The sequence below is a fragment of the Pteronotus mesoamericanus genome, unplaced genomic scaffold (assembly GCF_021234165.1).
Source record: "Pteronotus mesoamericanus isolate MK-2021 breed Mesoamerican mustached bat unplaced genomic scaffold, CSHL_Meso_final contig_24, whole genome shotgun sequence".
NCBI classification, from domain to species: Eukaryota; Metazoa; Chordata; class Mammalia; order Chiroptera; family Mormoopidae; genus Pteronotus; species Pteronotus mesoamericanus.
Genome location: NW_026555100.1, coordinates 2,404,879 through 2,430,713, shown reverse-complemented (window position 1 = coordinate 2,430,713; position 25,835 = coordinate 2,404,879). Strand labels below are relative to the sequence as shown.

The following is a 25,835-nucleotide window of genomic DNA, read 5'->3' as shown; positions in this document are numbered from 1 at the left end:
TTTAAGGAGGGCCTGTTAGGCGTCAGGCACCATTCTAGACACTGGGGATTCCACAAGCAGTCCAAGGCTTCACAGTGCTTCCACTGTCTCAGGGAAAAGAAGCAGTAACAACAAGTGCCATCGAGAAAAACAAAGCCTCTGGGAGAGGAGTTGAGGGTGTGCATATATGTGTTGTGAAGGGGAGAGTGACGCAACTTTTTAAAAAGCACGTCTGATATGTTTTCATATAGAAACTTCATTCATCCCATGAAACAGAGAAGAACATCTAGATCTTTCCTAGAGAATGTATATTAGTGCATTTACCCCCTGTAGGAGCCCTCAGAAGCCCTGGAGAAAATGTTCAGCTTAATGACATTTGTCTTGATTTTTTTTTCTTTTGTTGCACTTCCAAGGAAAACTGTTGAATCACATAGCACCCCCTCATTACAGAACCACCATCTTCATAAACTGGGATCTCCCCAAGAGATCCCAGAACCGGGCCCATACATAACACTGGCACTCAACAGGAAAAGGGGCTCTGGGGTCCTGCTTATGTACTGTTTCTTAACCTGGGTTCTGGTTTTGTGAGAGCGTTGGCTTTGTGAATATTTAAAAAGCTGTCTGTTTACTAGATGCACACTTTATATTTGTATCTCATATGTCAATTAAAAGTTTGTTTTAATCCCTTTATAAAAATGCAATTCTAATGTTTTAGAGAGAGGTCTCACCAAGCACTTAACACTGAGCAAGGACATGAGGATTTGATGGAGGGAAACCATGCGGCTACCTAGGGGAAGAGCACTCCAGCCAGGGGAAACAGCCAACACGGAATCCGTAGACCTGCCAAAGGGAGCGTGGTTGATGTAAGGAGCAGGACAGCACTTGCTATATGAGGCCAATGAGGTCTCAGAAAACAGACAGCTTAGGACCTACAGACCTTTATGAGGACTTTATCTGGTCGATGGGATGCCGTGAAGAGATGTATGTGGGGGGTCGGGAGGGTGGCAGGATGTGATTCATGCTTTAGAAGGCTTGTTCTCAATGCCGTATTCAAGACAGACTGAAGGGCAGGGAAGGACAAGGTCAGCATGTGGAGACCACTTAGAAGGCTGGTGTAATATTCTAGGAGATTGAGAATGGTAGTTTGGAACTGATAGAAAGAATGGAAGTGGTGAGAAGTGCTCAGATTCTGGGCATATTTTGAAAGTTGAACCAGAAGATTTCCCGCTGATTGGAATGTGGTATACAGGAAAAGGAAAGGAGTCAAGGATGGCTCCAAAGTTTTTAGTTTGAGTAATAGGAAGGATGGAATAGCCAACAGGGAAATGGGAGAAAAATAAGCTTAGAGTAAAAACAAACAAACAAAAAAACAGGAATTCTATTCTGGATATGTTAAGTCTGAGATGAGATGAGATATTTAAACAGAGATGTTGAGTAGCAGGTGAATAGATGACACTGGATTCAAGGGAGAGGTTCTGGGTGGAGATATAAACATGGGTGTCATCTATATATCTAGCAGCTATGAGAATGAATGAGATTATGAAGGAAGTGGGTATAAATGTATTGGGAGCCACTCTGCAGTGATCAGGGATATCTGCAGAGGCCCACTGTCAGGACACCATCAGAGGTTAGGGTGGAATTGTCCATCAGCAGGAATAAGCTACAGCTTGCATCTCACTTTCTAACTTACATGATGTATGTTTACTTTCCCAGACAAATTCTCTATTCTGGCATCAGTGTTCCCTCCTGGAGATAGAACGCCACTTTGATCCCAGTCTTATGGGATCCCATGGGAGCCCTGATCCCATTTCAGAGATCCGTTCACCAGTCTCCCCGACTCTACACAGAGTTGAGCCCTGCAGAGCTTTTACCTACCAGCCAATAAAAAATTGCTTGTCGTTTCTCAGAAGCACGTACCTAAGCCAATTAGCTTTACCCCCTGCCCTAAATACAGCAGTGCACGATGTCAGTTCCTTCTTGGGTGTCTAATACATTTCCCTCCCTGACTCATCCCAGACTACGTTAATCCCTCATCTGTCTTGAGACGGTGACCTCTGCCCTTGCAGAGATGGCCAGAGAGAAAGGCCAGCAAGACCCACAGGATGTGGCTATGCAAACACGTGCTCCTACACCCCCACCTGAACAGAAGCTTATCAGTGCCTGCTAGCCATAGGGATGATGGTCTGATAAGCACATTGCCTAGAATATGGTAGGTGTGCTTACCAGGGAATCTCTATTGAATCAATAGTTTCCATAAAATAAGCTACAAAAAGCTAAGATTTGTGCTAAGGTGATGGCACCAGCTAAGGTTTCCTCTTATCACTAATCCTATTTCCTCTTGGTCAACTCCAGGATGAACCTGGAACCAATTTGACTGGGTTTGAACAACTGAGTTTGTCATTCCAACTTTATGTCCTCATGCAGGTTGCTGAACTTGTCTTAATCCACGGTGTCTGCCACTGTAAAGAGGGGTTGTTAATAATGCTGTTTGGGTAGGGTCATTGTGAGAATTTAATGAGATAATTTATATAAAGCACAGTGTAGGACTTGGCACACAGTTAGAACCTAGTATATTCCAGCTATTATTAAAGATTCTTGATTTATAGTTCCAGCTCCTAAAACATGTTTTTATGTACACATATATTCAAACACACATATGCACATAAACATAACCCAAAAGTATTAAAATTATTCTTTTGGCTACAATTATTGCTAAGATTATATATCGCAAGAGTTTATCTCAATGTGGTAATAACAATGATGAACAAATGGTTTTTATGTTCAGCAAAGTCCACTCAGCCAAGATACAATCTGCACAACATGGGCCTGATCTCCTAGTGCTTCCTCATTCACAAATAGAAAATGTGATGGAGGAGACTGTGTTGTGATTAATATTATGTAAATTTCACCCACAATTCCAAGTCTTAAAAAGTAGGGAAAAAATTTAAGAGTGCATCACATATTTTCTCCATTTTCATAACTGTTTTATCCAACCAAGAAATAATTACAGAATGCATGCCATATTCTAGGCTGTGTGAGGGTATGTGTGTACAAAAAGGTAGCTTAGCAGAGTTTAAATGGTTGGCAATGCTGAGAACAATTTAAATGTGCTCAATTTGAAGACTTAGTGTAGACTGAAAGGAAATTTTAAGAATTAATCACCCTCTAAATACACACAACACCCACGCATACAATTTATCATGTCCAAGGACAGCTAATCCTAGCAAGAATAATAGAACAATTCACAAAAATAGCAGGTCAAGCCCAAACTTAAAACCAGATTTGTTGGAGAGAAAGTATTACATAGCAAGACTCTAAAATTTAAAAAAAAAAAGAAAAATCAATGAATCTTAAATTACATCCAAGTGAGAAAGCCAAGTAGAGGATAAGTGTGGCCACTTATTCAGGGATGAGGCGATGGCAGATAGGCTAAATAAGTTCATTGTCTTGATCTTTACAGAAGACGTTAAGAAGATTCTCACTTGAACCTGACAGGCAGGTGGGAGGAGCTCAGATAGTGGTAAATGGACAAGATATTCCAGGCCTGTTTGACGACATGGATGTTGGTAAGTCACAGTAACCAGAACATTTGCCTTCACCCCTTAGAGGAACTCCAGGTCAAAACTGGGTGTTGCTGGGCAAAATGCTTAACCTGTCATTTGCAATAGACCACTGAGCCAGGGACCCCCTGAATGGCCAACCTGAGCATCTTTCATAAAGGTATTGGTTATCAAGTTCACAAGGCTTGTTAAACGAATCCTAGCACCCTGGAAACTGTAGACCGCATGCCTTGAAGGTTAAATGGAACAGATTAAAGACAAACTTTAAAAATTCATTGCCCCAAAGATGTGGGCTAAAAACAGAAATAGTGTCCCACAATTTTAGGTCCATTCAGAGATAACGTGTCCAATATGGGAGCTAGGTTTCAGGGGCCATGTCTTGGGGCCCTCAGGTGAGGTCCTTTGAAGTGACATTGTTGAGGGTCAGTAAGTGCTCCCCCATTTTTCCTGGTGCCTCTGGGCTAGGTCTCTTTTGTACCTGCGACACACCAGTAACCCATCTCTCTTTTGTTGAGCTTTCTCACTCTCACTTTCAGTCTTTGCTTTAAAAGCCTGGGGGCTAATCACTGTGCTTCTGCCTGTGATATATCATCATGGTTTCAGTCCTTCTCCTCTTCCTTCTTCTTTCAGGAGGGACCAAGTACAGTGTATTCTGCTGAACCAAGAAACAGACACTGTACCTGCCCAGGACAAGGGGGAGGGTGAGCTCACACTTCACCTTTGGCTTCCAGAAATGCTAAGTGTTCTCAAGGGATCAAATGTTGCCAAAGACCTATCCCATCTCCCTCTGTCCTAATAGGACTATGTGCTGATAAGTTCTCTGCATAGGACACGGGGGACAATGGGGAAGGAAGCAATTTCTGTAAACAATAATCCATTTATAGATTTCCTCTTCCATCTGCCCCCAAGTAAAAATAAGTGAAGGCTTTGTGATCCCTAAAATGGAAGATAATACACAAAACTTTCCAAGGAGAGCATGATTGTGGTGTTTATCATGAACTAAAAGAGAAAAGGATCTGGGATTTGGAGGGTAAGTGCACACAGATGACATTATGGAATGGGGAGCATGTGCTTACGCCTGTCCCTATTTTAAATGAAAAAAATTGAGAAAGGGAAGTCTTGTTATTTCCAGGTCACATGCCTAGCAAATTCCAACACCAAGACCACCTGAGTGTCATGTGGCCCAATGCAGAGAGCTGTCCCCAAACGCAGAGGAGTTGGCCTGGACAGAAACAACACAGTAACATAACCCCAGGAGGGAAATGTGTTTTCAGTTACACCAGGGCCGGGCTGGGCCTCTCTCACAGACTCTTCCTAAATAGGAACTTGGCAGTAGGATTCATTGGGCTGGAGGGAACGTCCTTGGCTGCAGAGGTCTTGAGAGAGGTTGGACAGAAGTTCTCTCTCCCTGCTGGTAATAGCACTGAAGACTCAGTGTCATATCCATTTTATTAATTTTCCTGACAGGTGGCTCTAGTTTCCATGCAAGCACCACAAAATCAAAACATACGCATGTCAAGTGCCCCATAGGCAACGGGGCCCTGCCAAGGCCACGTTATAGCAACACAGGAAAGCAGAGTCCAGGTCCTCAGACCACGTGCCCAGTCCTGCGGGCAACTCTCCGCTGGACGGAACCACCAGAACTTGGCTGTATGGGCCAGAGGAGCTCTCTTAGTGACAGTTCTTTATCCTGGGTCTGGGAGACACAAGCTTCCCTCTGGCTTTTGGGCTTGTCTCTACACCCAGCCACACGGATCACGCTGCCTGCGTCTCCCTTTTGCCTGCATTGTTTCACCCAGGCAGGGCGCTAGAGGCCTGGACTAAAGAAGCCACTTAGAGGAATGCAATGTACTTATTTGTGAGCTGGGTCTGAGCCAGGGGTTCAGTGAAGCTGAGGTCTTTGGGCATACAGTGACTAGAAGAATTTTTTAATCAAGGCATCCGTTGCTAAAGTAATTGAAGGGACTCCAAAACAATTTGTTCTTTTACAGAGCAATGTTAACTATAAATTGGCTACATAATGTAAATTAGGTGGGTACAGCAAGTAAGGACCTAGAAAAATATCCTGTTCTAAGTGAAACAACTTGCGGAGGCCCAGGATGAGCACTGACATGAAGTTATTCTATCACCTGCACGTGCATCCTCCCACCTATCCCTCTCTCCACATCCAGGGCCTTTTCCTCCACCCAGCAAAGGCCTTATCTCTGGTGGTGGATAGAGCAGCAAGGGCAGCAAAAGCCTGGAGACTTCATACCTTTGATTTCAGAGCATTGGGCCCTCTTTGCAGGACCCCATGGTGACTCACTTCCCACCTCAACCATGACTAAGTCAGGAAGGGGAAGGTGGATAAATGAATAACAAGGAGGGGAATGTAAGCCCAGAACTTAAGCTAAGGGCCACCAGCACCAGATCAGAGAGATCCAAACTAGACAGTTTTTACTACACTGGTTTGCCACCTTGACTGCTGAGGCTGAGAAGAATCTAAGGAAAAGGACTGGTTTGTCATTCTCCTGAGCTCCAAGAGTCCACTAAGTAGGAGCCTGGACCCTCAAGCCAGTGTCCAGGGAACATGCCTGGCCTGTGAGGTAAGAGTGTTTCTTTGCCTGAGCGGGTCCAGCAGGCAGGGGCCCCGCCAGGGTGGCTGCCCGGTGAGCTCTGTGGGGTGAGTCGGCTGACAAGGCGATGAGCATATCCAGGCCGCCTGCCTCATGGTGTAAAGGGCGCCACTGCGGAGGACTCAGTTCATCGTTTCACTCTCCATTCAAATAACCATGGCATGTCAGCCCTGCTGGCCTCCTTGATTGTGCAGAAATAAATAAATGAATTATGTTGTTGGGGTTTCGGCTTCAGCACAAACACATGGTCTGCATTTATCCGCACAGTGAGAGGTCCACCAGCCACTTGATGTAAAAGAGCAAAATGATAATTCTTTTCTTTAGGCGCTCTGGTGCCATATGGAATGTATATAAATCATATTTTTGTTTTAACAGCGGAGGCTTTGTTGATAGATAAACATGTGGTTTATCTAAAAAAAAGAGTGGATTGTGCTTTGAACAATCATTTAATGGCCATGGATGTGCCAAATAAAAATAAAAACATAATTTTGAAAGAAGTTGGCCTCTTGCCCAAATCTGTAACAAGGAATTTCTCCCTAACCAAAGTGGTTAAAGCCCGTCGATCTGTTTTGAGTTTAAGCTGTGCTCTCTACTCAACCCCACGACAAATTGAATTGGGGGCTAATGTGCTCTAATAGGACACGACGTTACCTTTATGAATGACCTCATGGAGAAGAGGTTGGCGAGCATGGTGGAGAGGCCCTGGGCCAGGCAGCTCTGGGCTATGAACCCCAGCTTCAGCTCTGCAAGGCAGATTGCATCATCACCCTCTTTCCAATTCCAGCTTGGGATGTTTAGCAGATGGGCCTGTGGAAAGAAAAACAGTTATGAGACCTTACTTTGTTAAATGTTCTATTGTTTAAAACCTCCTCTGGGAAGTGCAACATTGCCCAATTGCTCAGGGTCATCCAGACTCGTCCTTTCTTGCCCATGCCTGGGTCTGTTGCTTGGTGTTTTACTCAACTCTTCTCTTCATCTGACTTCGGTCTCTCTGGAATATTGCTTCTGCACTTACCAAGCCCAAGACCTCCCCTCGGGTTTGTCCTTAGCCAAATAAAGTCCAGGGGAAATTCCTCTTGTGACATTGGCCCATGCTACTAGGATGTCTGGCTACATCATTCATAAACTGGCTCCTCAAATAGACTCTAATGCTGTCAGATGCCTGTGTCCTTTAGGTTTCTTTTTTATCTGCCTTCCCACTACTCCGAGCTTGAGCTAGCATCAGTCACCTGGAGGATTTGAACAAAAACATTGCTGGCCCCTCCCCCACAGTTGCTGCTTCAGTTGGTGTGGGGTGAAGCTGGAGAATTTGCATTTCTAAAAAGGTCAAGGCCATGCTGAGCTGCTGAGCTGGGGACCACACTTTGAGAAGCACTGCCCTAAATCATCAGGCAAATCACAGTGTAGACATGTTACAATCTGTTGCAGATGGACTGATCCTATTCAACAGTTAGGTCAGATGCTGAGATCAGGGCCCAGAGGCATGCTCAGCCAATTACTTTTAAGTGGCATGAAGCAGAGTCATAGATAATACACTGGATGAAAGAATCAAGATTCAAAAAGTTCTCCAGAGTTGAAAAAATGGGAAAGAAAACCAACCAGAAAAGATTTTAAAGGCCTTAATGTTAAGTACAGCATTTAGGTTAAGAAAAATCAATTATATAAATTCAAAATGAGAAGACCTAACTTGGCAGCAGACAGGAGGAAAAGTGAAAGAAAAAAAAAAAAAAACAACTTAAATGTGGGTAACTAAAACCCAAGAAAGGCCAACCGTGTGACAAATTACAGAGCAAGCCAATGCTTGCTAGTTAGAAATGATCTCCAGACCTAGGGAAATGAATGTAAATGAATGTTCTATTCTGATGTGAGCTGGTCAGGCTAGTTCCAGAGTACTTAATCCAGTTTTAACAGTCAGATTTAGGAAGGGAAGCTAGCTGTTTGAATAACTTACAGAAAAAAAAAAAATGACTAGTACAAAGAAAAGTGTGAGTTCTGGAAAACACCTTTAGAAGAACAATTAAGAGAGAGGCAGTGTTTGGCCTGAAGCAGGACCACGCCTTCAAGGAGACAGGGTGGATACCTCTGAATACAGGTGCTGTAGTGATGAAGAGAGATTAGGCTAGTCTTGCTTTGTTCCAGGGGCCAGAACGGGGACTGACTGGAGTATATTACAAGAGAGCAGTTATTTTTGGCTTGTGTTATAAAGGAACTTTGTAAGGATGCAATTTGTCTAATAAATGGAGAAGGTTGCCTCCAAAAAATGCAAAGCCTCTGTCCCTAAAAGTCAGAAAGTGTGCAAGTCTCAGCAGAAAGGCCTCTGGCTTTGCAAGGGAGAGAGCCCTCTAGGTTCTGCTAGTGCCAAGACTCTGCAGCCCTGAGGTTACTACTCTCCAAACCTGAGGGGCACCAAGGAGGCTTCCCTTCACTTTCAGGACAATATACAGAGTTATATTACAAGAAGATACAAGACTCTGTTGGAGAAACAAAGGGCAGGTCCAATGGCTCCCCGCTCTGCTTTCAGAAATACCACTCTTGTGAAATTCCTTCTTGCAAAATCCAGTTCTGTGACAGCCTCGTGCATCCTGACCCAGTGCAGTCTACTCCTGGGAGAGGTGACTGTATCCTTCCTGATGACAGCTCTGTTCAAATGGTCCCATGAATGGGCCATAGCTGATGACCGCGTCTGTGTGGCTGAGCATCAGAGACCATCCACATATCATATCCTAAGCAGCAATGAGTCCTGCCCTTTGTCCCATTTCCCTTCCTACTCTCCACTGGCTTACGAAGGCCACTTTCCCCTCCACTCCCCTGGCACCATAGATAATAATATATCAATCAGTCGAAGTGAAGAAATATTCATTTGCATTAACACCATCTGAGAAGAATGAGGAGACATTAAATCTAAGTAATGGAAGATTAAATCATCAAATGTGAAAGAAGATTTGGGTGCTCCAAGCCCCAGGCAGGCATCTTCAAACAAACAAACACAACATTTTCAAGAGGGTTTTCACGTCCCCATGTGCCATCCAGGGTATAAAGTCCAGGCTTTTAGGCCTTTGGGTCTCTCCTGTGCCCATCTGGTTTGAGTTCCTTAGACATATTTTACATGTTAATACACAGGAAAGGCGCTTGTTTCGTTTCTCAGGCTTCCTTTCTTGGCCCCCACAGCTTCTGCAAATGTGGGGAGGGAGCCGTGAGGGATGGGCCAAAGCCCAGGGCCAGGGACTTCTGTGTGCATGATGCAAAGAGAGAAAGGTGACCCACAAACTCAAATTCTTTGTTTCTGGCAACTCTGTCCTTTTTCCCTGAGAGGAATGCGGGCCCAGTGGAAAATGCCCGCACTGCTGCATGGGAGTCTAGAGGCAAGTCCTCTCCAGCCTGGAGAAGCAGACCTGCTGGGCAGGTCCAGCAGGCCAGGGTTCCCGGTGACTGCTGCTGTGCCACTCCTCCTCTCAAGAAGGAGGAATGCAAAACAGGTTGTCCTGGGAAACCAGGAGAGATGAATTCCAGTTCCCGTCCCATCTCTCACTACATATAAAACTATGGGGAAGCCACCATAAGGATCAAAGAAGGTCAGGTTAGAGAAAACACTTTTACCACTATGGCTCAAGTATAAGGATTTATAGTGAGAAAGTAAAAAACCTGCATCTCCATTGGGCCATTAGGGCTTGGCTTCCAGGTCAGAGAAAAAGACTGCTTTCATTATAGTCTGCTGGAAGAAAAACTCCAGTAATAGCTAAGTCATCAGGACCAATGCTTTTCCAAGATGTCATAAACCATTCTTTCCTTGAAGATATCCAAGCCATTTATGATCAAATCAGAAAGCTTCCTAAGCCATCTTCTTTCCCTGTTCAGAGATGGTTAGCCTGTGAGTGTTTCTCTCCACGGACTTTAGTGATATGAAACATATCCACTTTGGAGAATATCAATCTTTCTGTAAGGCCTATTCTGAGGTCTAAAAGACCACCACACCACAGTGTGACTGTTTAAAGAGAAGGTGGTAGTTGGCCGCTCTCTTAGCTCCCTGGCTGCCAACAGACCACAACTTGTACTGACCAGAGCTGCTCTGTCTGAGACAGAGCTTAGAGCCCCTGAAGACACAGTGGGATGCTAAAATGCACAGATGGTCAGAAGAGGACTAAATGAGATAATGGATGTCAAAGCTCTTTTAAAACCATAAAATAAGACACAAATGCCTGAGATTATTATGCTGACAAACCCAGGACCAATTTTATGAGAGTACACGGAGAGAAAACAGGCAGCTTTGCTGCATGCCTCTAGATCCTAGAATAATAATATCACATTCATTTGGTCACAGGGGACTGAAATTCTTTATATTTTATGTATGGTATCCAGTGATGGAGTTAACTATCCCTTGGACTATGCTGACAGTGATGTAAGTTTACACACACATACCGGGTTCTTTCCTGAAAGCAAGTTTTAATGGGTGAAGATGTCTGGTGAAGAGAAAGTGCCACGAAAAGAAAAGTAATATTGTATAGAGGGTGGAGAAAAACACAGTGGAAGGGTAGGTACAGGTAGACCTTAGGGAGTAGAGCAAAATTATAAAGCATGGTGAAGAATGCCTAGTTGCAATTCTACAAGGAATAAGATAACAAATAATGACCAGTGGACTTTCTATTCTTTCTCTAGAAGATATAAATGAAGTGAAAGAGAAAAAGGCCCTGTGTCAAAGTCACTCTGTCCCTTGCACCCATACTAAACCTCCAGGGGCAAAGTCTTATAAGTGGTTTTCCCTAGTTCTTAAACCCAAGTAGATTGATGTGGTTTAAAATAAAATGTGTTTTAGCCAAATAACCACGGATCAATTGATGTATTCATTATTGTTTCTGAACAATTACAATGTGGAGGTTTGTGGAAGATGTTTAGCTTGCTACAACCGTGTGAACACTGACCAGGTGCCATCTGGATCCTAGGTCACGGAGCTACTTTGAGTTTGACAAGAATCACATAGCTGAAATCCTCCTTAATTTCTTGAAGATGCTACATCAGCACCCATTGGAAGCAGAAAGGAAGAAACTGACATCCCTTTGTAAACATACCACATTAATTTTCCTATTCAATCTAACTTCAGCCAAAAACCTAAACAACAGCTTAAAGCACTCCCACACAAAATAAAATTTCAAATCACAAGTAAAAAAGGAAACGTTCGTTGCTTCAGGAGCTGTCATCAGCCACAGCTCCTCCTGCACCTACAGGGGCTGCTGTCAAACAGCCTCTCTAAATTGGTGCTTGCGAGTTACCAATATCCTCACTGTCTCTTTTCAGTGCCTTGTGTTTTCCAGAAACAAACAGGACAGTGTGACCTTGGGTGCCCACCACCAGGCCCACTGGCTGCAGTGCAACACTTTCTGCACCGGAACCACCTGCCCAGGGCTGGGCAACGGTTGGCAGTGGGCAGCAGACCCGAGTGGCGGGCCAGTCACTGACAGCAGGCTCCACGCAACAACAGCCTTTGATGAGCCTCCACACCACAAAACGGGGCAGCACTTGCCAGCAATTTAGAAATAATGGCATGGCACTGGCGCATTTGGCAGAGTGGGGTCTTCTCTGGGTCACCTGACTGCCTATTTCGTAGGGAATATGGCCTATAAGATGGGACACAAGCTCACTCAAAACCCAGCAGGGAGTTATTCTGTTCAGACAGGACACCTGGTTCCAGGTACTGACCAGCCTCTGGTTTCTAAGCCTCATTAAGGGGATAACTGGTTCCATACCAAGCAGAAAAAAGGTGCCACCTTCCCTCCCCCAAAGCTGTTTTCCTGAAGTTTAATGACTATCCAAGTGAAGGAGCATTGCCTTTGAATGAGATTGGACTCGGGGAAACAACCCAGACTTTCCAATCCCCCTTGTAAACTCTAACACGAGGAAAATTCCTTTATGTTTAATCTCTAGATAGCTAACTATTGTCCTGAATTCAACCATGCAATTCTCATTTTGAATTTGAGAATGCCATGCTCCGCATTCTCCACCCAACATGAGTTATGTTCACCGACATTCACCTGGCCTCAGATAGAAAAGTCCTCTTTGGGACACACTCTACACCTTGAGTATTGAATTCTTGAGGGCACAAAATAGGACTTCTTCATTACATCTATGTAGGGTTAGGGAGTGAGGCAGAGGATGTGGGCCATCTAGTATGTATTCAGTAAATACCAACCAAAGAAATTAGTGCAGCACATAAAAATGCAACTTGTTGGAATGAGGTCTAAGAATGCATCAATACTTCTGAAACTAGGGGTCCAAAAAATGCTTCCTAAATGAATGAAACAATACATGAAGGAGCTTGCTTCTAGTGACCAACTACAAACAAAGTGTTTGGACTGAAGAAATGTCCCAAGGAGGTTTTAACCCACCATCCTCTTTATCCAGGCCTTTGGGTTGCATTGTTGTGTGTGGACATGTGTGTGTGCATGCATGCACACACGTGTTTGACTGTACAGTGAGGGAGAAGAGACTGGACCTGTGTGTGCATCTTTGAGCCTCGGATGGGCTCTCACTGTCCTACCTTATTGTGATACTGCAGCATCTGAGTGATGATTCTTATCTTCGGATGGTAGTTCTTTATGGAGATTACTCTGAAAAAGAAAAAAACCAAAGCTGAGACAGGGTTTGCCTTACCATCGGAGTCTGATGAGATTAATTTGATCACAACCAAATGCAGCAAATATGGAGCCAGCAGCCAGGGCCATCCCGAGGGGCTGCAGGCACTGGACGAAGTTAGACTGTGTTTCCACCACTGTAGCCCATGGTAGCATGCCAAAGAAACCACAAAACAATCAGAGACTGTGTCCTGGGCATAAAAGAGGAAAGAAGCCATTGGTGTCTCGGTGATAGATGGTGTGCGAGTGTGTGTGTCCTGCGGGTGGGGGTTTCTGGAGCAAAGATCAGGGCTTGTTGCCTATATAGGCATCTAAAGAAAGCAAGCTCCATTATGGGGCCAAGGGAGGTTTGGAACCTCGTACCCTGGAGACGAGAGCCTAGAAACAATTTGCTAGGAGTCCAATTCCCCAAGCTAATAATTTGAGACAACAATGACAAATCAAACAAATGATTCTAATTGTCGTACACATGGCCACACACAAAAATGATTTCTAAGCATGGCTCTTTGGATGAGATCAATGACTCAGCCTTCCATAGCTAATAGCTATCTAAATGATGACTTCGATGCTGGTTAGAGATGGAAGGCAAGGCCTTCCAGAGGTCCTGATTTGGTGGAAAAGTCCTCCAAACTGCCCTCAGACCAACTCAGGATTAGCCATTGCCGGCCCCTCCCCTTCTGCTTCTGTGACCATCACACTGCCAAAAGGGAAGGGGCAGAGAGCAGAGGCACAGAAACACCTGGACTCCAGTCCCAGCCATTGTACTAACGAACTGGCTGACCTTCCGGAAATCCCTGGTCTCTCTGTGACTGTTTCCTCATCTGGACACTGGGGGCAACAGTACCTGCTTTATTTATTTCACAGGGTTGGTATGAAGAGCAAAATGAAAGACCAGATGTGAAAATGCTTTGAAATCATTAAAAGCTCTCTCCACGAGTAAGTTATGGTTTTTGTCATTACCGACTCTGTCAGAGGTGACATTGTACATTTCCTTCTGTGACAAGGAAGGCTAAAGAATGGAATCCACAGAAAGGCCACCTCCTATGCCTAATCAGAAATGCAAGTGCATTTATTATGACCTCCCGCCCAAACTTCCCACCAAGAAACAGTCAGCTGTGCTCCCTTCCCTTTTCGTGCAAAGATGGAGAAAAGGCAGCCAGGGAGCAGCTTTGTCTGAAAAGCTAAAACTTGTGAATGTAGGAAACATATCACACAGAAGTCTCTCATGCACAAATTCACCCTGGGCTTTTGCACTTGAAGTATTTCATTTTATTTTTGAAAAAGTATTGCGTTGGCCCATGCTTATAACTCAAGGACTTTGAGCCTCTGTCAGCCGTCTGAATTCAGTTCACAGCATCAGCCAGTTTTCTGCATTAGCTCATTTCAAATGGATCTTTGACATTTTAATTTCAAAAGGGGCAGATTGGTCTCATTAAATTAAGGAAGAAGGAGAATTATACAAATAAGGGAAAGGCAGAGCCCATTTTTAACCCTGAGTCTCCCATTTCCTTTTGCTGCCTGGGCCTTAGTTCTGATTCTAGTTAATGGATGTCTTAATTACATTTCTGATATTACAATACCTTGTTCAGGAACCTTTATGCCTTGGCATCATGCCGCTTCTTAGGAACCTGTATGTCTTCATATTAACCCTATCACAGTCAGGGCTTATATAAAAATTGCGATGAAGAGAAATGCCCATTTCAAAGCTATTATCATTTCAATTAGTCACTTTTGAGGGGGGAAAAAAAAAGCAGTCCCAGCCTCCTACCTTCTGTAGGGTCAACACACTAAGCCTCATCTTCTTTTGATTCTTTGGATGAAATTTTGAAGATACTGAGACCTCATTCCTTAAAGGCTACTTTTATCACTTCCAATGATACAAAAACATAGCCAAGGGTGGAAATCCTAGTTCAAGGAAAGGGCAGGCTGACCCACCTTAAGCTGATGCTGTTGCAGTCACTTTCCAGCTGGGACTCGTTAGGGGATAGGCCCATCTCCCTGCAGCCTGGCAAGTCCAATCCTTACAAGACTTCAGGCATCAACTTCCTTGAAACGACTGCACTAATCATATTGCCAAAGAAAGGCGAGTGCAAAGGGAATGCTGCGCCAGATGTCGCTCGCCAGACTCAAGGACCAGATGCTGAGGGGAGGACTTGCTCACCCGAAACGCACGGAGGAATTTCCCCACCTCACTGATGGGAAAGCTCATGTCACTTGGGGCCACTGATTAAAGGCAAAGAAAGGAGATGGGAGCATTGTGATGATGCAAAGGCAACTTCCCAACCCTGTAGCTCCGTGAATTCCCAGGACACAGTAAACCAAGCTGCAGGGAGAACAGAATCTTTGTCTAGACCCAAAAGATGGCTGTTTGCAATTAGGCAAGAGTTCCTGGGAATACAGTGGGAGTGAAATGTTTTCCCCTAGTTCATCTCTTCTCCAGGAGGTTCTCCTTATTATTCTCTCCCAGCTCTCTTAACCACTCTGCTGTAGGAGAGAATTCAAAAGGACTTCAACAACCTGAAGCAAAATATCTTAACTTTTTAGACATTTCATAGTCACAAGATGTCTGGAATTTGGGTCTGTGAAAGAACAAACACGGAACAATTTTCTTCTGAAATGGTAAAGAGCGGGAGTTGGGCAGAGGACGGCCCTAGACAGGTTTGGCCCATTTGCCAGTAGGGTGCTGGGAAGAGGTCCTCAAAGAATGCCCCTGGCAGATGTTCTGTAAAAACGGAGGCCAGGGGCTTATACTCAAATAGGTTTGAAAATTCTCTATAGCACATTGTCTTAAAAATTCCTATTAGTAGTAAAAGCATTGAGAAAGCTTTCAGTGAACAAAACCATTTCACTTGGGGAAAACGGTTGAAACAAACTCATTGGTAAACAAACTCCCCTTTGTGGATGACATTAATCAATGTGCTATAGACACATTGGGAAAGTTCTAACATGGGGCTTTTTATCCTGGGCCGTACTGACCCTCTGGCCAGATAATTCTCTACTGTGGGGAGCTGTCTTTTGCATTACAGGACGATGAGTAGCATTAATGGTCTTTGCCCAGCAGACACGAGCAGGACTATCCCCAAGTTATGACAACCAAGAACATCTCCAGGTGTTTCAAAATGTGTCCCCTGAGAGACAAAACCACCCCCAGTTAAAGTATCTTAGATCCAATCCCCCTTAGGAAACACAGTACCTTATTTCAGGCCCGTGCCCACCTAAATTTATCTTTCCTTTACCAGTCATGTCTAAAGAACCTCAAACTCAAGACCCTAGGGCTCCCATCTTCTAAGGATGAACTGCCTGTTAACAATGCCTTGTGGCATTGCCCTCCCCGCTCACCACAGCTTCAGCTCCCCTCAGGCATATGCAGGTGGCACATTGTGGGTAGCTTATGGGGGAGATGGTGCTCTGCAGAGGACCCAAAAGACCACCAAGCCCAGAGCCTTCCCTGGCCTCCCCGAGTTTACCTCATGATGTTGGAGGCATCTTCGGCATCAGGGTCAGCGCAGTACTTATTGGCAAGGATGAGGCACGCATCTGCTGACTCTATCTAAGACATCAAAAGGAAAATCATAGGACACAAACATATAAATAGCCATGCTTGGTGGCAGGCTCTCTCTCTTAATAGCTCTTGGGGAACCCGGCACTTTGCAAGGAAATCTTTTCTCTTGAAGAGTCCTAATTTGAAGAGATTCTAGTTTTTGTCCTGAGTGTAGGTTGCAAGTTCTTGTTATGATATAAACAATTCATCTTATTGCTGTTGAAAGGCACAGCATGCACCTTCGTACGTGTACTGTTCTTTTTGCATATTCTCTTACATGTGAGCTTTCCAGATTTCTTTAAATAACTATTAACTAAGCCTTTCAGTCCACCTGCCCCCCCAACCCCTTGCCCCATTGTCTGCACCATTATCCTAACTTTTCCACACAGGAAATGGAGTTAGGTGGGCTAAGCCCGTCCTCTCAGGTTACCAAGATAACTGAGTAGTTGGAGATTCAGTCATTTAGACTCCAAAGTCCTTCATCTAACCTTTTTCACATCTTAACCGGGGAGTAAGAGGAAATGAGAGCCCTGAATCAGATAACAGCTCAGTATTCAATTAGCATTCAAATATTCAAAAGACAACAAATCTGTATGTATAAAATAATGTGTTACAGATTATATCCAGCTATAACCTACTGACTTACCTAAACATGAGCCAAAAATAATTTATCCCTGTGAGGGATCACAAGTTGTGCATTATTGCTTACATCTAAATGAAGTTCAAGAATAACTATTTTCTCTAAGTTCTCATAAGCTTTCACATTCACCGTGACTTGGATCGAGTCTGGGTAATAGTAAGATTAGCTGGACCTATAAGTATAAGACTTCTCATGCCGGCGCAGGCCTGCAGTCTGTCCTGCTTGGTATGCTGGACTTGACACGTCAGTCCTGCACTGGGTGGGAGGGCGCGGTTTTCTCCTTGGTATGTGACCCAAGTATCTCTGGTTTTCCTTAATAATCCAAAGAATTTACCCAAATATTTTTGGCTTATTCATGTTTGCCAATTACATTGTTCACTGAATTATGTGGTGACCACAGTTAGCATGTAGATGTCAGTGGATTCACAATTTTAATCTATACTCACTGGCATGCAAATAGTGAGCGTGCTTACAAAATTGATACAAAATGAATAGAGTAGCAGATGCTATTTTGCTGTACCCCATTCCCTTATAAGAAGGTTCTACCTTAGCACACTCTGGGAAGAAGGACGAGCCCATTACCAACTGGCAGCACCTGCCTGTATGCTTAGTTTTGCACCTTAATCTTTGGTGGGGGGAAAAAGGAAGCTCAAAATGTTTTACGACTTGGTAAAATTATATTTTATATTTGATACGTAATGTTCCTTTCTGATATGGATAATAAATCTCAGAGCTATGTTGAATCCAATTTAGGTATTCAATGTGGGCAAAACTTGATTACTCTGTTGTATATGAGACAACTAGTGTACTTCCTTTAGCAGTGCTGATACTGAGGGAACTAGCAAAATACGTTTCAGGTTACAGCTAGTTCAAGTGTGGACTGCTTAAAAGTGATCTACGGGGGGCCAGCAGAACGAAGTCCTGGGATCAAAGGAAGGTTGATGTCAAGGTTGGTGGTTTCTGACTTATTAGGGGTTGGGAGGTGACTCTTAGCTACCCTGAGAGGTATGTCCCTCAACAGAGTCAGGCACCCGCCACTTAGATGGAGTAAAAGCAGAAGTCACTCCTTCCTTCTTACCTTGACTCTTGCAAGATCATGCGGATTGAGGACTGAACCCTGATAAAATTCCACCTGAGTAAAATGTCGTTTGAACAGAGCTTCAAGCTCCAGGTTGGGAGAAATGCTGTGCAGGGAGAGAAGAAATGGCCATTAACATGACAGACCCAGGTATTTCCGCCTCCATGGCCTCCCTTCTCTTGAGTTTCACAGAGTCGGACTTGAGAAAAGGCTTTCACCTTCAAGCAGCTCCCGTGCTTGTCATGAATAAAAGGTTCGCACTCAAGGGAGGTGAAACCCCAGCCCAACTGCAAGCCAAAACCAATACCAAGGTGAAGTAAACAGGCCCACGACTTTTGTAAAGTCTGAAGAGTTTGGGGTATAATGTCTTCAACTTCATTATGAATGGAATCCCTATTTTATGAATAGAGAAACTGAGGCCGTGACATCAGTGATTAGCCAAAGGTCCCCCTGGCAGAGCTTCCTGCTGGTCCCTCTATCAGAAGCATTTTCCCTGTTTCTCCACCTCCTGGACTTCTCATTTCTTAAGGTCTGAATCAAAAATTGTCACCTCTGAGCAGCCACATACAGAGTTCATTTACTCTCAGTACTGTTCTTGGTTCATACGTGTGTACAGAATCTGTCATTCTTAGGGCTGAGCTGTAACGACATCTTTCCCATTGGAGGACAAAGATTAAAACAGTGATAAACTTATTCATTCATTTATTGATTCTGCAGAGATGAAAAATACCTACTCTCCATATGGTAGGATACCAGGCCCTGAGTGATGATACTTAGTTAGAACCTACCAGGCACCAAGAACTGTGTTAATCAACACTTGGCTAACATTTATTAAGTACCTAGTAAAAATAATTTTTAGTGGTTTCAGCATTTACTACATAGCAAATACGATTCTAAACACTCGACAAGTATTAACTCATTTAAATCTCAAAACAACCCAGGAGGAAGGTAAGTTATTAACACAAAGCTTCAAGAGGTGAATTAACTTGGGCCATCTACTATGATGCTGACTAAGAGATGCTGGGGCACACGGGTGAATTCTAACCACAGAAGCATTAGAAGCCAGCTTGTTGATTCAGACTAAAGCCATGGGTGAGAGAAGAGGCAAAGGCAACTGCCTGTACAAATCTGACCAGTCGTCCAGATCCAACACAAACCATGCTTCTTTCCTGAATCCTGCCTTAGTAATGAAGAAGCAGTCAGTGGTCTCTCCCTGGTACATGGAGACCCAGGCCACTCTGCTACTTGATTAAACTGACTTTAGTAGGTTAACATTAGATCAATGTTATGCTCTAATGTTGCACATGTGCTCATCTTGAAATGTTCAACCAACAAGAGGGCAGAACCTACACACTCTGCTTCTCTTGAACCTTCTAAAATGCTCAGCAGAAGACAGGCCCCACAACTGGCAGTCAGTGGCGAAGCACCGAATGGATCTGTGGATTCTGGTCCTAGGCCCATGGCCTGGCCAGTCTTTTCAGAACTTAGAGAAGTCAATGCTAAGAGGAAAAATGCTGGTGCTCCACCATGGTGGTCAGTTTGGTGAGCAAATGCCCAAAGAAAGAGGATGTACAGAATGGGAGCTTGCAGGGAAATCTCAGAGCATGACTGAGTCCTGGGGCAGTCAACCCCATATCAAGCCAACATCAACATGGAAGCTTCATCCCTCCGGCAACTTAAGGCTAGGGCTGGCCCATTGATGGCCTCATCTCCATGAAAGAAGGCGGCGCAACCCATGTCAACATGCTTAAGCCCACCACCCAGCTTTCCATCCCTGGGGTAGACTACCTTTTATTTAAAAGGGGATGTGACAAAGCTTAAAATGTCAACAACATTGAGCAGAGGGTAGCTATTTTGCCTTCCTCAGCTGCAAAACAAACATAATGAGACCTAACTTCTACACTGATTATGTGACCTAATATATCTTATCTTTCACAGCACAAGCTCACATTTATTGAGCAGTTACTTCACACCTGATTCTGCTCCGCATACTTTACATGGATTACTTCTTCTTTCTCACAAGCCAAAGAGGCTGATAGAAACCATGATGATCTCCCTGTCTTATGGATGTGGAAACTGAGGCCAAGAGAAGTTAAGTAACTTGTTCAGCAAGTAATTGATTGAGTCAAGATTCAGATCAGGTACTCTGAATCCAGAGCATGTACTCTTACTCCTTTTGTTGACTGAAGGAGAGACTGAATGAAGGTGACCAGTAAGCACAGGGCCGGTCCCCCAATAAAGGTTTCTAGGAACCACGGCTGTTGTGGTTGTGGTTGTTGTTGTTGTTACCTCATACCCTGCTCCCTGTTAGGTTTGTGTCTTCTTTGATCACTATGTCACTCCTGCACTCATAAAGCATCCACAACATACTGCTAATCATTCCACACCAGACACTATGGGCACATCTGGATCACATAGATCTAGACAGCTGAGGGGACAGTGATGATGTGTGTGACCCATAATAAACTCCAGAATTGCCTTCACAGAGGCAGGTGCTGCTCTCATCACTGAATTAGGGGGTTGTTTCCCTGCCCATGGTTTATACTGTCCTCTCCAATGAGGCTCGCAGGGATCGTGGCTCATACACCTCTGCCCTGCCCCCTCAATGCCACCCGCACACCACCACTCCTACAGACACTCAGGGTGTCCCTCTCCGGGTGTCTTGTTGGGTGGAGGGTCTCGAAACAACAGGGGCCTCTTACTTGTGAAGAAAGACGATCTCCACGTTGACATCGTCCCGGTCCTTGTGCAGAAAGTCCTTCAGGAAATTGGAAACACTCTCCAGAGTGATGTGTCCACAGACCACAATGTGCCTGAATGGGAGAGGCCAGTTAGATGAGGCCGGCCCAGCAATGACCCAGGCACCCATTCCCAGCAGGACAGAGGAAGCGCGCAGCTGCAGGAAAGCATTCATCACCCCCCTCCCTGGGTCTCAATAAAAGCCCGGCTCCCATCCCCAGAGGGCTGTGAGGCAAAGCAGCGGTGCTGGCAGGTGCTCAGTGACTCCTCGACAGAAAAGGCATATGGCTTCTCACCTGATGCTGCACAAAATCCTATTAAAAGCCCAACCGTTTGGCCAAGTGGTTTTACGCATTTAACAATAAGTGACATTATGCTTGCGCTTAAATGCTGCATTATCAAGTCCCTTGCAGATTCATATCTCTCCCTTTCTGCCCACAAAGCGTCCTCCCGGGAGATTTACTGAATGAGTCTTGGTTTATGACATAGAGCTTATCAGGTAATGAGATAACAAATCTTGCTGAAACGATGATTTTGTGTGTAAGAAAGCGAACTTTTATCAGGGTGGCTAATGTGCAGCTTGACACGTTATGGGCTCTGCTGGCCATAAGCAGTAAAAAGGAAAATTTTGCATTTTTCCGCCATAACTCCTCCGACAATGGGGGCATGTAACACTTTACAGTAAGTGAGCATTACTCAGGGCTAAATGGGGATGGGATGCCTATGGAATCATAGATCAGGCTGCAGATCTGTGTGTCCCCAGACAGCTGCTTCCTTAGGGTGCCTGAGGTTTCCCTGAGAGCCAAAAGAATTGACCTCGACATGGGGAGAAGCTGGGGAGAGATGAGGCTGGCATTATTTTCTTTGTTCCAGGATGGTGTGGACTTCCGTTTCTGGAGACGGTGGCTCCCCCTGAGGAGAGGAACCCCTCTTCCAGGGCTGTTGAAACAAGCGTCGCCTCAACATCTTTGGGCTCCTGGACCAATCTGACTTTGACACCAGACTATACTGTGGCCACTTATATTCGCTACATGATGCTTGATCAGGACTATGTACTTTGGTGCAAGAGCTAGCCCCGGGACCGAAAGTCAGGGACTGACTGACTGTACAGATGAAACCTGCTGGTTTAGAGTAAAAAGGTTGTAGCAAGGGGCTCAGGCCAGGTCCCTGTGCCCCACAGGCTGACAGCGACAGAGGCTGAATCCCTGGCTGGGCTGTGAGGCATGGGCAGGTGGTGAACATGAAGCACAGTAATTCTGTGGGAAATTTCAAAATGGCCAGGTCCCTTGCACTTGGTAATTGCTCGGTGCACATTCCAATAAGGCAGAAAGTGCATGGCTGGAGGCAGCTCATAATAGGAGGCAGTGATGATCACTTATGCAATGTTCCATTAGATGCCATTACAAGAGCCTGCCCTTTCGTTGTAATTTGGTGCTTGACTAAGTATGTGAGAATAATGCAGTAAACTCATTGGTGAAAGGATAATGATGCAGAACAAAGAGTAAATCAATAATATGCACAATGCAGTTAATAATATCACCATTATGAACTGTTATTGTTACAGAGCACACTTAGCGATCGGGCAAGCGCAGGCCGGGGAGGAAAGAGTGTCAATGGCTCCCTCAGACGAGAGACATCTGAACGTGATCACTGTGCTCTCTAGTCAGTAGCTGCTTGGTTGAGGGAGGTCCCCTGGCCACCCATTCAAATTTTATGCTCAAAATCTACACAACTAACACCTTTCTAAAATACATAGTATTCAGAATACATGATGTAAATTAAACACTTGGATTTTATATATTTTTATTGCATCATACTTTAAAATGTTGCTTGTGGCACATGTGCATTTATATGGACAGAACAGGCTGCACGTGAATTTGCATGATCTGAATAAGATTTCTGATTTTAAATTTGCCAAGTGTGTTCGGAAATTGACTGAGAAACAGGACCTCCCCTCTGGCTGAAATGACAGTGGGGTTGCTTGGGGCAACCCTAGTACTTTCTGCCCACAAACTTCTATGATTAAGAAAAAGATCAGCACCCTGGCCAGGTGGTTCAGTGGGCTGGAGCACCGCCCCATACACCAAAAGGTTGCAGGTTCGATTCCTGGTCGAGGCACATACCTAGGTTGCGGATTCAATCCCCAGCTGGGGCATGTAGGGGAGGCCACCAATGGATGTTTCTCTCTTACATCGATGTTTCTCTCTCTCCCCCCCTTCCTCTCTCTCTAAGATCAATAAACATATCCTCAGGTGAGGACTAAAAATGTATGAATGAATGAGTGAGTGAGACCAGCATGACCCAAGGTAAGGGTACCTCCACAGGGCTGATCTTGGTTTTGCCTGGCTGTGAAAGTATGCCAGATTTGATTCCCTGCTCTGCCACCAAGGATGTGTGTGATCCTGGGCCAGCTTCTTATCCCCATTCAACAGATGAGGGAACTGAGAGGTTAATACCCCTGACCAGCCTCCTGCCCCAGGCATTGCAAAGCTTGTAGTTCTATACCAGCATAAGCCTGGGTATTGTTCAAAGCTGGACTCAAATCAAAGAGAGGGCCAGAGAAATGCCTGGACATTTATCTTTCCTATCCTGTATGCAAAGAACTGAATGAATATCTGCCAGCATTCCCTCTTCCTCTTTTAAAATCATTCATCTCTAGGACAGATGTGTGAGAAGTGGAAGGGAAGGAGATGAGTTCACCCTCTCACCCTTGAATCAAAGGCCCAGCCAGTTGATTTATGCAGCCTTAGAAAGAGTCAGGGTTCTCTTAGTTGAAAATGTGCTGGGTACATATAAAATATATTCCAATGCAATCAATATTATCCCTTAAGCCTTTAATTAGCTTTCACTTCTCTTAAGAAGTAGACAAATGCTGACAGGAGAGAGGAGAAAAAAAAATTGACTTTTCTCATTTGGTGTTAGCTGTCCAATACCATTCTAGACAATTTAAAATATATATCTTTTAGCTACAGCATGATTTCTGGGGTAAAGAGCAGTCTTTATCAAAAAGGGAGGAAAAAAAAATCTCCCTTCAACATAATTGGTATTTCTGCTCAGAAAAAGCAAGATTGATTGAAAGCAGACTGCCTCTTTGCCCACGGAGAGTTATTAGATACATTATCATGGCAACCTTGGAGAACCCATATTGTTCCAATCTGTCCTATATCTGATTTGAAGATTTACGGCTTCCCCCTTTTGTGCCAATAATCATTTCCCTCTATTTTGTTTTCCATACAGTGAAAGTTATCAAGGAACCCACATATTGAAAATGTTTGAATGCAGTTAGAATTGATGGATGGGGAGAGGCCGCCCTTCTAACTCAGCATCTGCATTAGAAGATCTGCTCCCACCAGCCCATCTCTGAGGACGCACCAAGGGCCTGGCAGGAGTGAGAGGGATGAATGGTGAAAGAGGACATTTATTTCCCAGAAATATTTTCAGGAGTAGAAAGTTCCAGAGACAGTAGTTTGGGGAAGGATATTATTGCGGGGAGAAGAGAAACAGAGTTTCTTGTAACTTCAACAATGGAAAATGTAATGGAAAATGCCATAAGATCGAGAGCAGGGTGTGCTGTCCTTGGAAGCAGAGTGACGTTGTTCGCGTGGCATGACTGAAGAATGCCAGGAAGATCCTCATCCAAAATTATCTCTGTCAGGTTCTGTGACACCTACAAACCTACAGTGTGAGATTGCTACTTTGATAGCCCTGTGATGGCTCAGCTCAGATACTAAATAACTAAGCAGTCTTAGACAAGGTACCAATTCTGCATTTTATAATTATAAAGTCAGAATCTCAGAGGGGTTAGAGGATTTATTTAAATAGACAATACATGTGACAGGCCTAGTAAAGGGTCTGGCTCAGTGTTAGCATTCAATGGTAGGATTCCTGAGATACCTGCTAATCAGTATATAACAGATATAAAATGCTCTGTGTCACATATAATCTCACCTAATCATCAGACAATCCTGTGTTCCTACTACCTGCACCTTTTCAGATAACCTCTCTGGACCTTAATTTCCTTAAGTGGTGTGCCTGAGATCCCACAGCAAGTAAAAGTGCCTCGCCCAGGATGTGACCCTGGGATAGTCTCTGACTATCATTCTTACTAAGAAGAAAGAGATGATGTGGAAAGGGCACAGGCTTCAGTATTTTAGCTTCTGCTCCTTCATGACAGGAAGGGCTAGACCAACAAGAGATCCTCCTGCACACATGGTGTCAGAGGGCTCCTCACTGGGCCAGGAGAGAGGCTTAGTGTGGGGACTTGAGTGGACAGAGAATAACCTCCCCTAAAGCATAACAGAGATGCAGTATCACTAGATTCTGGTGGCACCTGGTCAGCCAGGCCAGAAGGCCCAAGGTGGCAAAGGCTGAATGACAACAGAAACTCTAAACTAACTTTCAACTTAAGCCACACAACTGGGCAAACCAGGGGCTGCAAAGTGATGCAAATGTCCATTTTAGATATTATATGCCATGTCCAGCTTAAGACTTCTTCACCAGCCCAAGGATCCAGAGGGTAACAGAAATCTAGATGGTTCATTGATGGTGGAGAATATTTAGGAAAGTTACACTACAAGGGTAGCAAATGCTGCTTCCATCTGCAGCTCTAGATTTGAACATTTTTAGACCACTGGTGATCATAATGACTGATTTCTAGTGGGCCTGGCCACCCGGTCTGTGAAGATGGCCAACAAACCTAAATCAATAACCATTTGTCATCAGATGTACTTTTGGGTTTTTAAAGCTTCGTTTAGTTCTGAGAACAAATCTTTCCTGGGATAAACTAATATTAATGTCTAGGATTAAAAGATCCATCTCAGATGAATGAGGAAGCATGTGACATGAGAAAATAGTAGCAGATGGGTTTTGTGGAAAGGAGTTACTCATCCAGTGGAATCAAGCGCGGCTGCTTTGGGGTAAGGGCTCCATAAACACGGGCATGGCTGCATTAGAAGTGGGTAACACTGGCGGGTCAGGGTGCAGGCGTGGCATCAAGGGGCTGAGTGTGTCTTAATCAGAACAAGAACAATGCTTGACTGTCATGAACACTGTCAGGGCTC

The 25,835-nt window shown here is 44.4% G+C and overlaps 1 protein-coding gene across 20 annotated transcripts in view; it reads right to left on the bottom strand.

Moving 5' to 3' along the window:
• Positions 1-25,835, bottom strand: part of KCNMA1 (potassium calcium-activated channel subfamily M alpha 1) — a 718,090-nt gene that overhangs the window by 187,467 nt on the left and 504,788 nt on the right. For all 20 annotated transcript variants that reach the window (XM_054572515.1, XM_054572516.1, XM_054572498.1 and 17 more), the window contains 5 exons: positions 20,739-20,849; positions 18,037-18,142; positions 16,245-16,327; positions 12,684-12,753; positions 6,806-6,961 (listed from right to left, as the gene is read on the bottom strand). In XM_054572515.1, the coding sequence (XP_054428490.1) occupies positions 6,806-6,961; positions 12,684-12,753; positions 16,245-16,327; positions 18,037-18,142; positions 20,739-20,849 (526 nt within the window). The remainder of the gene's footprint in view (positions 1-6,805; positions 6,962-12,683; positions 12,754-16,244; positions 16,328-18,036; positions 18,143-20,738; positions 20,850-25,835) is intronic.